Below are 17,623 nucleotides of genomic sequence, written 5' to 3' on the forward strand. Positions count from 1 at the left end.
AGCATTTGCAATGGGAAAAATCTGTTTCACTACAAGGGTGTTCTCTTAGGCAAAGTGTTCTCTTAGTAGGTGTTCCTATACACAGAGACTACTGTTTTACTCCACGCACCATGTCCATGACAGTTTTAAAACTACCAATCTCCCGATAGAGTTTTGCATTGTTGCAAGTACAGTAAATTAAATAGTCTTATTATTTAACCAGCCCTACAGTATACATAAAATCTCTGGTTTATTCAGTTCTGGCCTATTTGTGAAGTATAGGGCTATATATTTTCCACATCACAAGCCACTTATACACAGGTAGTAACAAATAATTAATTAGTTATAATTAATTTAATTAAAACCCACTCCAGTAAGTTCTGTAGCCTTCTGAAATAAAGCTTGGTGCTTGTGGACAGTATCACACAGAAACACTTCATAATAAAAATCTAATTTCCTTGTAATTTCCTTAGTGGCAAGTTTTAAGGCAAAGTTTAAACATGTCATGAACAATTAATTCAGTACAATTGTTTCTCATTCAATCAGGCTATTGAGGTTACCCTAAAACTTTGGCAAATACATATTTTTGATAGTATCCTATCCTTAATTAGAACCATTATTTTGATTTAACCCAAGCAAATACGTTATATGAACTGGAGCAAAAGGTGATGATAATTTATTGTCCTAAGTTGTGAAGATTTTACATTGCAGTGTACCAGGTGTCTGGGTGTTGGCCATTTGCTTTAGACCCACCAAAGTGACTAAACTTCCGGTTTATTTTCAATTTTTTAAATAACCTGACAATTTATTTAAATGCCCATTGACCCAATAAAAATTCTGTTAAGCAATCAGGTGCCAGCGGGTAGATGGGAATACTGATTTTGCCGCTGGTGTTTGTTGACCTGGAAGCACTAATGTCTTTTTAATTGTTTTGTGTTTATGCAAATGTAACAAACAATAGTGGATACAGATGGAATGTGTCATTTGCAATCCTCTGGATTGTTTTTCCTCCCTACAGCCACAGCTAAATGCTTGTTGAAGCATGAGGTCATACCCGCTTCTAGCACTGGATTACATTGTGTCAAGTGCTCAGCCTGTTTTTAAAATATTGGGACACATGCAAGAGTTTTTATCTGGAGTAGATGGATTCTGGATTTTAAAATGGGGCTTGCTGTCTTTCATATTTTTGCCTCTGATGAGGGCAAAGCACTGTGAACAAATTGACAGAACTCCCAGGTTTTAAATGACATATTAAAGCATGCAAACAGATTTGTCAACTGAAGGGTGATGGCAAGACGGCTTGTCTTTGGAGTGTTTTCTCTCAAATACAACCTCAGAGCTGTGAGTAAAGGGCATCCATTTGTTTGTTGTTGTGTAATTTGTTAATGTGTACAATAGTGTCTTCTATTGCAACAGCATCCATTAAACATTGTATGATGATCATCTGCCAGTTTGAGTTTTAATTTAAACAGTGTTCTGGACATTTAGTATAATGCAAATCATCTACAATTCAGAATTAGCTAAGGTCTGTTGAAAAGAGGATCTTGTATACAGGATCTGTTGAAAAGAGGATCTTGGCAAAACCTTTTAACAAAGATACATACAGCAATCTTAGAAGTTTGAAAACCTTATGATTTAGGTAAACTGTTTGACATAATGTTTGATAATAATGGTATTCAGACAATATTCGGAAAACCATTGAAGCCTGGAATAAAATGTGTCTCTTGTGATTGATGGCTCTACAGTATTTCCATCATGATTGTTTGTTTGACTAATGGCCCGTTTTTTCAGGCCCCAGGGCATTGTGTTGGGAGGAGTTTTGCAGGGAGGTGGTAACAGCTGTATGAAAAAATGTGCCTTGGTTCCTAGAATTACATTATCTGGGCCTGGCCATCCTATTGCATCGCTGATAACTGATTGTTTAGTAAGCTGCTGCCACCAGTAATTAAAGTGTCCCTCTTAAGGGAGTGTTTGGTCAAAAAGGTCTTTATCTTTCTGTGTGTTCTCATGAAGGGTGCTGCTAACTCATGTCTCTTTGTGTCTTTTTACAGTCTGCTGCTGTCTCTGATGGTGGTAAGTAACCATTTTTACTTTGTTATTTTAAAACCTTTGGTTAGACTTGCTTAATAAACAGATTGATCAAGACTTAATTTGAAAAGCTTAAAGATGTGTCATCCATATTTTGCTCATGGAAGAGTTGCCAGGCACTGTTAAAAGATGCAGTGACAGTGTTTAACATCTGGCTGCCATACAAAACAACTGCAGAAAGGATTGTGATGGGTCATTTTTACTGTCTGTAATTGTAGACAGATGTTACTTTCAAAAAAATATTCAACATACTGGATAAACCGAATATAGCAATTTTGGGTTGCTACTTTTATGTTTGTATATACAAATTAAAGAAAAAAGTGTCATGTTTGAAAATAATATTGTTTGGGGGATTTCTTAAGTCAGACAATTATTATATGCCCTTGTAGCTCTGCAGCAATCACAATTTTTTTTTTCTTCTTACATGGGTATCCACAAGCCTCTGATTTAACTTGGGGTGCTTATATGGTTCTTTTAAATGGACTTTTAAAAAATCTGGTCAAATCTTTCACATTGGCATACCCTGTTCATGTAAAACAAGATACATTTGCATTCATTCTTAAAACGCTTTTGCTGTTTTTATGACAGAGGTCAAACTAGTAAACTTGCCTTGCTTGGTTTGAGCCCCAAAAAACAAGCAAGCAAGACACTGTTTATTGCATGAGGTACTCAAAGTAGTGTTGGGAATGTAAACTGAAGGAAGCAAGTTCTTCCAACAGGACTGAAGGCAAAGTTATTTTTAAAAGGGGGGTGGGGTGGGTGGAACATTGCTGTTCTTTGTCACAGCAGCCCTGTAAACCTTTTATTCAAAACATTAGTAAACACTCAAGTGGCCTTTTGTAACCATTCCCAGAGAACTGAGTAACTGTAAGTAGTGCGTTCACACCTCTGGAAAGCCCTTCTTGGTGCACATTAATTATGTTGATTTTTAAACAGCTTGGATCAGCTGAGATACTGTACAGCACCTAATAGAATTAACACAAGAAGCAGTGTGTTCCTATGAACATATTATTCTTAATACGTTTTTCTTATTTGACTCAGAAACAAATGAGTCCAGTTTTAAGCAGAATGTTACAGAAGCCTTACAAGATTACTGAACTATTTGTTGTCCTACTACATTGTTCTGCTGCTAGTTTTATAGTACTGAGGTGTTTTTATTTTAAGAAAAAAGTGTGTGCAAACTATGCATTAACCCTTAGCCTTAACCCTTTGCAGTCCAATTATTTTGACCCTGTCAGGCTGGTCAGGTCTTATTTAATTTTGTGGAACAAAATAACACTTTAGACTTAAAGTGACTGTATTCACATAACGCATGTTTCAAATCAATATATAATCAAAGTGATACTCTGAGGAAAGGAAATGATATCAATTTTTCAACCAAAAACAAGTTTTATTCAAGGACTCCCCATCTGACCTAACCCCTACCCTGCCCGGGCAGTACTTGGCCAATTGTGTACCGCCCCCTGGGAACTCTTGTCCACGGTCGGCAGTGGCATTGCTTGGATTCGAATTGGCAATCTCCAGCTATAGGGAATAGAATCAGGTTTTCTTGTTCAAACATGTTTTATAAAATCTGAGAAAATAGGTTTGCCCTAGTAGATTCTGAGCACTTTAATAATTTTCCCCATAAAACTAGTTTTAAGTAAGGTGGGATTGGATTTCTCTCCACCTAGTTTTGTTTAATTAAGCTAAAGTGGGACCCTCAAAGTCTCAGACAGCCACTGTATGCAGCAGGAAGCTTTATTTCCATCCATGATTATTCAAATTCTTTATTTAACTGGGCAGGTAATTCCCTGACAAATCATGACACCTAATTAATTTCAACACGGCACAGTCAGATTTTGACAAAACATTTTATTGTGTTAGGTGTGGACTAGTCCACTGCCATTGAAATAAATTGCTATAACAATACTACTGTTTACTGGACTATAACACAGTCTGAGACGGTGCTATGTTCAGGGAGTCAGGCAGAAAAAAATAAGCACCAAATGTTAATGTTGAAAAGGAAATATTATTTTCAAATTAAATTTAATACAGTAAGAAGTTTTTTATATATTGTACTTTTGTTCGAAACAACAAGGTACATCAGTTCTCTGCTGCACGCAAACTTTCTGAACAAAAAGAACATTGTCAGTCAGTCAGTGCGAAGAGTGAACTCAATCAGCTCCTTGTACATGTTATTATTCTGTTATATATATATATATATATATATATATATATATATATATATATATAATGAATGTACTGTATAATATACCCCCCTTTGTATAGGATAATCAATTTCAGTCTTTAATCTCAGTAACTATACTATATGCCACTTTGTAGATCATAGTTGTGTTTATTAAGGTGCGACAATGTAGAACAGTACAAAATATTGTACAGTTGCACTCCACTTATAACAGACTCCAAGGGAAATCAGTACTTTATAAACGAAGTATGTTGTAAACACAATTCGAAATGCTGTATGTAACTGTGAACATGAGTACCTTAAATATTTTCTCTTTGTAGACATGTCATAAATATAAAAAAATGTACGTTGTCCCTGTCAAATAAATACCGGTAAATATCAACAATACAAGAAAGCTCAACTGCCAAAGAACGGGCCGTACAATGCAATAAGTAGTACCATTTTACAAATTGATATTTTCGCTAAATGTAATTAAAATTGTATACGTTATACGTTTTAAACTGTACAACGACTGTGCCAACAAAAACATAGAAGAGTAAAAGTAAACAACAACTGGTTTCCTGCCTGACGTCACAAATGCCACTGTGACTGCCATTTACTGTCCCGGATGTACCTTATTTGCACAAAATATCTGCCTGTAGAACAGGAAAACTGTACACATTAAACGGTACTGTATGTATTAAACTGTACTAAACACATAAGACCTGCCTGTGGAACAGGAAAACTGTATGTATTAAACGGTATATACGTTATAAGCGGGTCAGTTTTAACCAGAGTAATTCCACATTAAAACCCATGATGTTTGGCAGGGATATGCCTCCTCAACCTGTTGTAAATGGAACTCCGTTCTAACAAGATCCATTATAAGTGGAGTGCACCTGTACTGTTGATGTGATATGAAAGCAGCAGAGGCTTAGAAGCATTGCATTAATACGTTCTTCATTAATCTTTGCACTGTTGACATTGTTTGTTTGTTTATTCTATTAAATTCCTAAACAGGAACGCTTATTTCTCCCTCTGAGTTGCTGAACGAGTTTTGTTTTCCACCAGGGTATTAATAATACATGTTCCTGTGGCAACAGCAATCTATAGATCCCACCTCCTCTTCTTCCTAAATAATTTATCTTGCCCTCTTAAGAGCTTTGTCTTGGTCACCCTATCTGTTTCCTCTGCTGGAGACTGCAGGGTTGACAATCAATGTGTTTAAGCTGCGTGACTCTCGGCGCTCAACTAAAAGAATGCGCTAGCCTGCCGTGACTTTGGAGTGAGTAGAAAAGAAGATAATGTCAGCCGGCCTGGAGGGAAGCTTTTCCCTCTTTGTTGTGGAGGATTTCAGATGAGTTTGGTATGGATTCAGGGTCATGGTTTCCAGCGAATGGCTTGAGGTATTTGGTGAGGTGGCACCACACTGGGTCCTACCAACTTTACCCAGGTAGCTAGCTTAAGAGGCTTACAACAGTGGGGATTTCTTTCAAGGATTTAGATCATTCATTTTCTGTTGTGATTGTTTTTAATTTTGGACTTTGAAAAAGTAGTAAAACTAGTTTGAAAAACAATTGTATTGCATTCTTTTTGACAAGTAGGCCAGCAGACCTGGAATGTACTGGATCTCCGATTACATACATTGCACATAGCATCTCCTTTGGTCTTAATTAGATTACTTTCTCATTTTATTATCTTTTTCCTCAGAATTGCAAAACGGCTGGATATATACAGATCTCTCGCCATAGTGGCTCTATTTAATACGTCTGTAATGAAGAACTTGTAAAAAGAATCCCCTTTATTTATGAGAAGTTAATTGCTGTGGTTAACTTCAAAATGCAGACTTCACTTACAGCTGTCTGTCTTGTTCTCCACAGTGTTTGGTTTGCACTCAAAGCATTGTAAATGAAAATGTTATTGGCATTTGTAACTGAGCTTCTGTGTACTACAGGAACTAAATCTAATCTGAGTTCACAGAATAACAATCTGTCTCATATCTATAATAAATGTTAGATTTATTTGATAATACTGTACAAACAAGTGAATCTATAAGGCCCTCCGTCACTTTTAGTACGATTCTTTCAGCAGCCAGTAAGAGCTCTTCTACCCTCTTGGACAAGGCTGTATTTGTTAGTTCATGTTTGAGTAAAATGACTGCCTTCTTAGTTTAATTTAGATTGTTAACTGGTTGGTCTTTGTCTTTCAGAGTTAAACAGTGTAGATCTGAAGGGCTGTGGCAGTGAGAACAGCCTGAACAGTAATGCCAGTCTTCCAAGTGTACAGAGCTGTCCAAGACACACCGAGCGGCGGGTGGCAAGCTGGGCTGTGTCCTTTGAACGACTACTGCAAGACCCCGTTGGCGTTAGATACTTCTCGGTAAGGTTTGACATTTAAGTGGAATAATGTGTTCTGCTCCCTTCTGACTGCTAGTAAATAACAATTCTTTTGCTCAAACTGGAACCGGGCCAGGGGTCTGTGGAATTTAGGGGTACTGTCTATCAGGATACAAAATCTATGCAATATTACACTCATTAGCCAGTTACTAATTATTAAGGAGCAAACATATTTGAATTTAATAAATTGGTATTGTTTTTGTAGGAGTTTCTTAAGAAGGAGTTCAGTGAAGAAAACATCTTATTCTGGCAGGCCTGTGAAATCTTCAGCCATGTTCCTGAAAAGGACAAGAAACAGGTAAAGGCAATTTTGTAAACCAAAGTTATATTAACAGTGCATTGACAAGGATGGCAAAACAATAAATGCTCACAATCCTTTATTTAATCCATCAGGCTTTAAAAAAAAAAACATTATGTAAGTAACTTCTGTGTTGAAAGTTTAGTTAATTCTAAGTTTATTATTATGTTATTATTATGTTGTTACTGTGATCATAGTTATCTTATTTACTGCATGAGGAAAAATCAGTACTACTACAGTCATTTTAACATACTTGCAGTACTTTTTCAATAAACCAAATTACAAACCTACTTGTTTCTTGTTTATAGTACTCCTGTTCATTACATATTGTTATTTGCAGCTTTCACAGAGAGCCAGGGAGATCTACAATAGCTTTTTGTCCAGCAAGGCAACCACCCCGGTTAACATTGACAGTCAGGCTCAACTTGCTGATGATATTCTCAATGCTCCACGCCCAGATATGTTCAAAGTGCAGCAGCTTCAGGTGAGTGCCCTCAAAAAATCTGAAAATGCATTGTCTTCTACAGGCCTTTACATTTGAATTGGAAAGAAAAAAAACAAATCTCTCTGTGAAGTAGTGTGCAATTGTTTATCCGGGCAGGGAAAACCAGAGTAGAGTGTTTTTTTTATTTTCAGTGGAACTCCTGCTTGCAGATTAGTTGGCATGAGGCACAACTACGTATCATAACATATATTAAAAGTTACAAGATGCATTAGATTAGATTTGACACAAGCATAAATGTTTTACAGCCTCCACATATAAGAATTAATTAGCTGTGTCTGATGAGCATATGATGCAAGGTTGAGCGTACCTGAGGTAATATAACAAAGTTGAAACCCAGGTATTCTAAAACCGTGGATGTAAGATGTTTAATCTTTGTCATACTGTTTTTTTCACATGCTCTGAATGTTTGAAACAGAACCTGAACATGAACGGGTTATGTGTGAATAGTATCATATGAAAAACCACATATTAAATACATTCTCTCTTTTGGGCTAATAATTCATTTTTCCCTGCCATTGCCTTAGGTGTTTAACCCTTAGCGGTCCAGTTATTCAGTGCGTCTCAGGCGCGTCAGGTCCAATTTATTTTCACACGCGCAGTTTATTTTAGACGCGCTGTTTAAAAGTATTTTTTTTTTTACAGTAAAACAAGTTTAAAAGGCACTGCATATCAACAGGACACTCAGTACTGCATCTCCAGCCTCGCCCCACCCCTTGTTCTCTATATTTTTCAAATACCTCTTAATAATAGTACATACCGATAAATCATCTCTTGATCACTCGTTTTATCACCAAACTCCTCAATAATGCGATCCAAGTCGTTATTTTATTACTATAACATCTAAAAAAAGCTCTGCAAATGTCTGTAATGTTCTTTGAGCGCTGGATGCAGAAGCAGCTATCTTGTTTGTTTATGTCCGTGTTATCTATGTGGTGTCAGGGCTATCAGTATTCATGAGATACGCCCTTTTTTTTTCGGCTTCTCTCGGCTCCTATCGGGCTCACTCGGCCATTGAATGGTTTTCTCGGCTTTTTCTAGAGAAAAAACGACTAGAGACCTTTTTGATGATGTCGGACAGGGTCCGACATTGGACCGGAAAGGGAAAATTGCGATGTCGGGCCAGGTCCGACATAGGACCGCAAAGGGTTAATGATAATTTTGTCAGTATAGAACCAATATATAAAATGTTACATTTACATGTTATGCCGCCCCCTCCTCCTCCTCCAGATCTTCAATCTGATGAAGTTTGACAGCTATACCCGATTTCTGAAGTCTCCACTCTACCAGGAATGTATGCTGGCAGAAGTGGAAGGTCGACCTTTGCCTGACCCCTACCTGGCTCCCAGCAGCCCTGCTTCTAAGCACAGTATCGGCTCTGACCGATCAAATCTTTCCACGCCTAAAAAGGTGGGTGGCTGTCATTGTATCCTACTAGTGATAAGAGCTATCATTTTAAGACCATGAACATGCTGTACAAACATTACTGTTAAAATTGTAATGTTAATTCGACATCGGCTGTAGTGTACTGCAGGTCAGCCATAGTTTAGTGATGTGTTATCCGGAACACTCAACACTTATGTAAGAACCACAGGCTGTTGCAGCGTTACAGAATGTAAAGTATTTGCTAGTGGTGATGTAAAGAGATGCTGTCAGACACTGTGATAGTGTACTAGTTTAAAAATAATGTGTGCAAGAGATTTGGATTTCCATGTACTGTGCTTTCACACCTCTATTTAAACATGTTGTGAAATCAGTTCCAAAACCACTGGATTGTTTCTAGAGAGATAACATAATTCAAGTGTGCCTAATAAAATATATATATATATAAAAAAAATACCAACATACATACATACAAATATCAAGAGTGTCCTCACATTTCTTTAATTATTTAGTTATGATATTACAAATGAATGAATTAATTCATATTCTAATTGTTTTGTGTTTTTTGTTTCAGTCAAGTACAAAATCGAAGTCTGGGAGGTCATTAAATGAAGACAATGGAGAAGATCCTGCTGATAACAAAAAGAAAGGAACCTTTTTCTCATGGACTCGAAACAAGAGCTTTGGGAAGGGTACCAAGAAGAGAGAGAATGGATTTCTCGCTGGTAATTGTAAGCATAACTATAAATGGATTTTGAATTTCACAGTTGATTACTTAGTAAAGGTGAAGTGGTGAACAGTTAAGCAATGAGACATAGTGACCTGGCAATGGAATATAAAACCACATTTCCTACTATAGCACAGATCACTGTCACTAGTGATTAAATGTCAATTCCATGTGATATTTATTGAAAGGCCAATGATTGAATCATAACTACAGTCCCTTTTCAGTTATGCTAGGATGGAAGGCACTTCTGACTGATATCAAATGAATTATGTATGATTTGGATATGTGGGGTTTTAGGTTGTGCATGTGTTTTTTTTTTGGTTTTTTTACACATAAGCATTCACATTATTTCATTTCAGAAGGACCACACATTTATTTAATCATGACAACTTGATGATATTTTGATAACTCTAACACAAGTGTATATGTTAATAATGCATTTAATTCCCTTCTTTGACAGATTACTCAGAAAGCACCGTGCGGCGTGAATCACAAGACTCCTCCTCTTCTGGTGCGAGCCTGGAACTGCACACTTCCACCTCCATAAGCAAGAATGAGGTAAAGCAACACATAGTAGATTTCAGTTATTCTTATGGGTCATTCCACACCAAATGAATACATTTCACAATTCTCTTTTTCTCCAGACTTAAAACCTAGCTTTATGACATATAAAAGCACAAGTGGTATTTGCTATCCCTTTTGAGTTCTGGGGTGCTGAAGGGATGCCATTTTTTGCATGATATTTACTTTGGGGGCTCATAACCAGGGATCCTAGTTTTCAGCAGTGAAAAATCAGAAATTCTCTGATAAAAAACAATAAAAATCTGAATTATTCCGCAATTAAAATAAAAGGCCTGAGTTGATGATTATATGTGGTAAGTGTATTGATCTGGCTATCAAACAAACAAAAAAAGCCTTGTATGTTTTTTGCCCCACCCCAAGTGTAAAACTAAAACTTCTCTGACAGCATTGAAAATCTGTGTTTTTCCGCAATATTCCGCAGCAAACAGATTCCTCAGATTGCTCATAACTCAGTAACCATTTACCATGGGAGACTGACATTGCATATATGGTCTTTGTTGTTGTTAGATAACCTGTAGAAATGACAGAGAAGGCAGTAACTACAGTGGCTCAGAAGTTCTCACAAGTAAAATACAGCATTTCTTTCTAGTTACATTTTTTTCTATATTTGCCTCCATTGCATTAACATCCATGGTCACCAATAGGTAATACATTGCCACATTATTAAACTAGAAGAGTGGTTGTGTGTGTGCAGTGAGTATCAAGACGATATCTTGAATACTTTGAAAGATCTGACCTCTCAAACACATGGCTGTTTTTCAGTGCTCATTTTCATCTGTCAAGGGCACCCCCCAATTATTGAGAGTGAATATTTTGGGATTGTGCCTAAAACTCTTCCAGGTACTTCCATATGAGATATCAAAATAATCTGAGACCGAGGTGGGGATCATTGGTTAATTTGATGTGAAATGACCTTTTATAGTTCCCAGGTTTTATAATCAAGATATGGGATGTGTGTATAGGGAATATGCCATGGCTCATCAGAAAATATTGGATTTGTTTTACGTGTAAGCCATTACAATGTCACAAAACCAGTATTTTCAGTCATGCCATGGCATGTCCAATTTATACCATTAATTAATTGAGAGGAAAAGAAGACAGACAGTATTCCTTCGAATTTAAGACACAGTCCAAATTTCCCAACGACGTACCTTCCAGTCGTGATTACAACTGTGGTATTGCTTAGCATGTCGAATAATACGAGGGTCTGATCAGCATTCCTGATCTGTCTAAGCTGCTGCTGTTTGTTAGAACAGAGCTTAATAATGAAACACTGAAATTGTGAAAGCGTCACTTCGAATTCCGCAGGAAGCTAATGACGCTTCTTTGAAAATGGCTGCCTGTATGTCATGAGTGATTTGCGATCGGGCAGTAATGTTTTTGTTTGTCTTTTCTCAGGCAGTCAGTCATGTTCCTGTTTGTGTACTCAGGCAATTACATCTTTTGTTGACGATTTTAATACACGCATCACGCATGCGTTTTAACCACCCAGCTGCCCATTTATTTCCATGATAAAAATGTTTTTTTTTTTGTTTCTTTTTTGCAGATTTTTTATTTTTAGCCCTCAAATAAGCAATTTGGACGGTTTTCAAATCAATTTTTGCTACCGTATAATAGGACATTTTGGTGGGAAATTTATTTTGGCTTTATTGGCGGTTTTGATTGGATCGCCAATAATACTTCCGCCAATCAGCATTGCATACAGTGCGCCTAACAAAGCGATCCCACCCTCTGGCTGTGTAGCGGAGAGGAAAAAAGAAAGTTCTTACCACGATTTAACTTACTGGTATATAGTAAATTGGAGCAAGGGAAATATCTATTTTAAAGTACTCTAAGCGGTTAGATGGATTACCTGCCATACCAGACTCTGATCCAGGACTTTCTGAATGTGAAGTGAGTACTACAAATATGTTAGTGTTTCAAGTTTTTGAAGTAGAAAAGAACCTGGCACTGGTATGCAAATTATACAGCCGAGCAGCAGCTTGAAATCGATAACTATGCAAGTGAGCAAAAGATTGCTGAAGCAGTTTGAAAATTTGGTGTCCCTGAGCTTTAGCAATTTTTGATGTGTTTAGAGCACAAAGATGCAAGAACACCATGTCCGATGTGTTTTCATCCCACCAAACCCCACTGACAAATTACAGCCAAATATTTTAGCGTGAACAAGCCACTAAAGGATGAGATGAAAATCGTATCCAAGATTGGTATGCAGAACAGGTTAAGGAAGCGCTGGACAAGGAAAAGAAGATTGTGCAAGTGTTTGAATACATTAAAAGTAGACTGGAAATCTGGAATTTATGATGCTGTCAGAAACTCCCAAACAATGTAAACTGCGCCTGCTACTGTGGTAGGACTGTTCTTTCTTATGTTAAGCATGTTTGTGTTATTTATTATTATTTTATATACAAGGGGTTAATATTTTTCTTTTTAAAACTAACAACAACAATTGTTTATGCCAGACTTGTTAGTAGTCTGTAACAAAATGGTGCAAATTTACTTTGGGTTGATATTGTCTAGACACCACTAGCAATTTATTTACTTTATTGCTAAGTAAAATAAAGCAGAGCTGACTTGCCAGTTCTTAACCAGTTTGAAATAATTGAACCATTGTTGTTTGTTTGTTTCTGCTTTAATGTTAAAGTTTTCACATGTGGCAATACTGTGATCATTTCGTTACACCATTTCGTGCACCATTTTGTTACAGACTACTAACAAGTCTGGCATAAACAATTGTTGTTGTTAGTTTTAAAAAGAAAAATATTATATATAAAATAATAATAAATAACACAAATAAGGAGGCTGTGTGGTCCAGTGGTTAAAGCAAAGGGCTTGTAACCAGAAAGTCCCCGGTTCAAATCCCACCTCAGCCACTGACGCATTGTGTGACCCTGAGCAAGTCACTTAACCTCCTTGTGCTCCGTCTTTCGGGTGAGATGTAATTGTAAGTGACTCTGCAGCTGATGCATAGTTCACACACCCGAGTCTCTGTAAGTCGCCTTGGATAAAGGCGTCTGCTAAATAAACAAATAATAATAATAATCATTTCCACTGTGTTACGTATGTTAGTGAACCATAGCTAAGTTTTAAAACTAACAGTTATAAAATGTGTATCGTTAAAGTTTACTGCAATTAAGGGCTATATACTGTAAGAAGGAACGATGCTGTAACTGCTTAGAAGGCCGTCTTTGTTGTTCTTCAAGTTGCTGCAGTGACATTGTAGGTGCAAAAACGAGTTACTGTAAATCTGATAGCGGTACTGTTTTATCAGGCAGATTTAATTAAGTAAAACATGTTTGAATGTTTTTGAAATTTAAAGTTTTTTTATATTTAAAACTGTGTGGCATTTTTTTATTTATTTATTGGTATTTGTTTATTTCTTTTTTGGTGAAAAATGGCAATTCAAAAAACATCTAAATCCTCTAAGGTAACAAATCTGCCTTTAATACCAGCCAAAATTTCCTATTATACGGTATATATTTTTTATACATACTTTTATTGTGATTATGAAAAACGGAAATACAGTATTTCAACAGGACTTACATAATTATATAAGTATAAATAACATATATATTTTTTTAAATGGCAGCATTGTAATAGCATTATAATACTTGTGCAGGCATATCACTTTTTAGAAATTATTTTTGTGTGATAGATTTCAAAGCAGACGCACGTCAAACCCTCATCAATTCTAACATCTTTATCCATCACATATATATCAGAAAACTTGCGTCGCGAAAAGTTTCAATCACGTCATATACAGTATCTTCCCCAGTTTCAGGCACGGGTGTATAGCACTGTTATATGAATTATTATCTGTGATGTTTAGGTACAATAAATAAATAGGTCGTTTTTACCAGTACCAAGCCTGACAAGGCTTACTTACAACCTGTAACACCAACAAATAAATAAATAAATAAATCTCCTCGTTTTATTCTCTGTAGCTACACAGGCATCCATTTTTCACTCTCAGCTGTGTGTATACAGATGACCCGGTCTGTCAAGCACATTTCTTAGGCACTGCTGCCATCTGCCAGTGAAAAACAAAACTGCATACAATTTTACAATACAGTTATCTTATTTTTTCATTGAAGCACTTTAAAAAGATGTGTTAAACTTTGCAGATTCACATACAAGTGCCTGCATGCTGTTCTCACAGGAGTGACAAATTTGAACTCCATTGCGCTCCACGTGGAAATCGCAGGATAAGCAGCTGGGTGGTTAATTCAAAGGAATATGGTAGTTCTAAAGGGACGCAAAGACTAGAAAAAAATGAAACTAGTCAAGTGTATTCAGTAACAGTGTCAAGACGGAAAGAGAGACTCTTGATTGCCTTTATCATTTAGATTGGATTGCATGTACTGGATTTCTGAACTTTCTATGTAAATCACAGATCCAGACACACAAGTTTGAAATAACAATACAGTTGGATTTTCTAGGCTTTTTTTAAATTGTTCACATTTGTGTATTTTGTGACTGTACAGTCCATTTATCATTTCCTAATCTTCTCCTAAAGTGTGATGTTTCCCGATTGTCCCTGCTGGTTCCTGAGAAGGAGAAGTCATCAAAGCACTGTTATATAACCCTTCCAGATGGCTCAGATTGTGCGTTGCCTCTCTGCCCAGGAGTCTCCGTTAGGGAGCTGCTGTTAGGCCTCTGTGGAAAGCTCTGCATTAACCTGGCAGCTGTAGATCTCTTCTTAGTAGGTGGTGAAAAGGTATATCTACACATTTTTTTTTTTTTAACTTCCATTCACATGTCATACCTGGATTGCATTTTGTTGTATTGAAACAGGAATTTTAATTGGATTTTAGTAACATTTGTAGATTCTAATCAATGTTCCTCACTCTGTTTCCTTAAAGCCTCTTGTAATGGACCAAGACTGCATGACCCTGAGTTCGAGAGATTTAAGATTAGAAAAACGCACTTTGTTCAGGTAACCCCTAATTTACTAGAGTTTATTTATATTTTTTTCTTTTTAACAATAGAAGTGGTTTTTATATACCAGTAATACATATTCAGACATTATTTATTAAGCAAGTTCAATTAATAGGAAGTGTTAATGTGTTGTTTTTCTTCCTTTGTCGTTGCATTGCTCATTTTAGATATCAGTATATTTGAGACCTTGTGGTTTAATTCCCCAGGTGATGCTGGTTGAAGCTAAAAGTGTAAAAAGTAAATCAGGGACAAACTGGGCACCTGCATGCAGGGTAGACAAATGGCTGTAGGCACCTTAGCTGCCAGAACATATAACTACAGGCAATAGAATCTTGTAATGCTTAATGTAATCAGTTTCTTAATTTCAAATATTCAGATTGGACCTTGTACCTATCAACCGCTCTGTTGGATTAAAAGCCAAACCTACAAAACCAGTTGCAGAAGTTCTGCGACCTGTTGTGGCCAAGTATGGCTTGCATTTAAGTGACTTGGTAGCAACAATTGTAAGTAATATTTTGATTTCTTTGTTCGACATCGACAATGGATAATTGCAAAGCATATGACATGGTTTATTTAGCTTTCCAGAAAGCTTTTGACAAAGTCCTGCATAAAAGATTAATTCTCAAACTGAATGCAGTAGGGATTCAAGGAAATGCATGCACATGGATTAGGGTGTGGTTAATATGTAGAAAACAGAAAGTACTGATTAGAGGAGAAACCTCAAAATGGAGCGAGGTAACCAGTGGTGTACCACAGGGATCAGTATTAGGTCCTCTGCTCTTCCTAATCTGCATTAATGACTTAAATTCTGGTATAGCAAGCAAACACAACAATAGGAGGAGTGGCAAACACTGTTGCAGCAGCAAAGGTCATTCAAAATGATCTAGACAGCATTCAGAACTGGGCAGACACATGGCAAATGACATTTAATATAGAAAAGTGCAAGGTACTGCACACAGGCAATAAAAATGTCCATTATAAATACCATATGGGAGATACTGAAATTGAAGAAGGAATCTATGAAAAAGTTCTATGAGTTTATGTTGACAAAAAAAGGTCTTCATCTAGACAATGTGGGTAAGCTCTAAAAAAGGCCAACAAGATGCTTGGATATTTAGTGAAAAGTGTTGAATTTAAATCAAGGGAAGTCAGGTTAAAACAATACATTAGTAAGACCATCTAGAATATTGTGTTCGGTTCTGGTTACCTTGCTACAAAAAGGATATTGCTGCTCTAGAAAGAGTACAAAAAAGAGCGACCAGAATTATTCCTGGTTTAAAAGGCATGTCATTTGCAGACAGGCTAAAATAATTGAATCTATTCAGTCTTGAACAAAGAAGACTACGCAGCGATCTGATTCAAGCATTCAAAATTCTAAAAGGTATTGACAATGTCGACCCAGGGGACTTTTTTAACCTGAAAAAAGAAACAAGGACCAGGGGTCACAAATGGAGATTAGATAAAGGGGCATTCAGAACAGAAAATAGGAGGCACTCTTTTACACAGAGAATTGTGAGGGTCTGGAACCAACTCCCCAGTAATGTTGTTGAAGCTGACACCCTGGGATCCTGCAAGAAGCTGCTTGATGAGATTCTGGGATCAATAAGCTACTAACAACCAAACGAGCAAGATGGGCAAATGGCCTCCTCTCGTTTGTAAACTTTCGTATGTTCTTATGATTCAAATTTGTTGTAAATGAAAGCTTTCCTAATAAGTAGCTGTTATTGTTATTTATTCTTTATTAATAATTGTAAAATGACAATCTTTTTATCAATGCCAACTTGCAATAAAAAATAGCAGTACATTTAACATGTATCTAGTGAAGTTACCAGTAACTGTTTCTACCACTAGTAAAAGTTTTGCAAAGGGGAGAGACAGAAAGCAATTGCAAGTTCTAGTGGCTAAGAGACGCAACCGTGCATTAGTGGAAGGATTTGTCTTTATAAAAAAATAGGACAATCAAAATATCTAAGAAAAAGAGGTCAAAGGACATTGCTTTATGAAGATTGATGATTTAATGTGAAAAATATGGAGTGTGTTTGAGGTTTTGTACACATTCTAACGGTTGCATGGAGAACAAACTAATGTTGGTCTGTTTAATGTATATAGAGTGGAGAGAAAGAACCCCTGGACCTTGGTGCGCCCATCTCAAGTCTAGATGGACAGAGAGTTGTACTGGATGTGGCCGATCAGAGTACAGTGAAAGGTAAATAAAATTCACAAGAAACTCAAATAAAATTGACAAGCAACATGTTAATTGAAAAGATATGAAAATGAGATTGCTTCTTTGGGTATGCCCAGTGCTTAATTTGTGCCACAGTACATGTCTATTGAATTGGCGGCAGTGCAGAGTTAAAGCTGTCAACAAACGTCAAATAAAGATAAATACTTACAACAAACAAATTTAAAATTAACCAAAGCCTTTTGTGCAGAAAATATACCTTTGCAAACACCTGACAATGCAAAACCTAAAGGGAAGACAGTTTTGGAGAAGCATTAACCCCTGATTTTGTAGTTCAACAGTTGTCCCCCAGTGGTGCTTAACAGTACCTGTCAACAGTGTAGA

At 36.6% G+C, this 17,623-nt stretch overlaps 1 protein-coding gene across 8 annotated transcripts in view; it reads left to right on the forward strand.

Annotated features, from left to right (window-relative positions):
* LOC117409442 (regulator of G-protein signaling 12-like) overlaps nucleotides 1–17,623 on the forward strand; it is a 79,742-nt gene that overhangs the window by 46,181 nt on the left and 15,938 nt on the right. For 6 of the 8 annotated variants that reach the window (XM_034015494.3, XM_034015493.3, XM_034015496.3 and 3 more), the window contains 11 exons: nucleotides 2,031–2,052; nucleotides 6,444–6,613; nucleotides 6,836–6,928; nucleotides 7,269–7,412; nucleotides 8,661–8,840; nucleotides 9,388–9,544; nucleotides 10,001–10,098; nucleotides 14,636–14,836; nucleotides 14,982–15,055; nucleotides 15,434–15,560; nucleotides 17,167–17,263. In XM_034015494.3, the coding sequence (XP_033871385.2) occupies nucleotides 2,031–2,052; nucleotides 6,444–6,613; nucleotides 6,836–6,928; nucleotides 7,269–7,412; nucleotides 8,661–8,840; nucleotides 9,388–9,544; nucleotides 10,001–10,098; nucleotides 14,636–14,836; nucleotides 14,982–15,055; nucleotides 15,434–15,560; nucleotides 17,167–17,263 (1,363 nt within the window). The remainder of the gene's footprint in view (nucleotides 1–2,030; nucleotides 2,053–6,443; nucleotides 6,614–6,835; nucleotides 6,929–7,268; nucleotides 7,413–8,660; nucleotides 8,841–9,387; nucleotides 9,545–10,000; nucleotides 10,099–14,635; nucleotides 14,837–14,981; nucleotides 15,056–15,433; nucleotides 15,561–17,166; nucleotides 17,264–17,623) is intronic. The other 2 variants (XM_034015495.3, XM_059005025.1) reach the window with 1 other exon arrangement.

This window comes from Acipenser ruthenus, chromosome 2, assembly GCF_902713425.1.
Source record: "Acipenser ruthenus chromosome 2, fAciRut3.2 maternal haplotype, whole genome shotgun sequence".
Lineage (NCBI taxonomy): Eukaryota > Metazoa > Chordata > Actinopteri > Acipenseriformes > Acipenseridae > Acipenser > Acipenser ruthenus.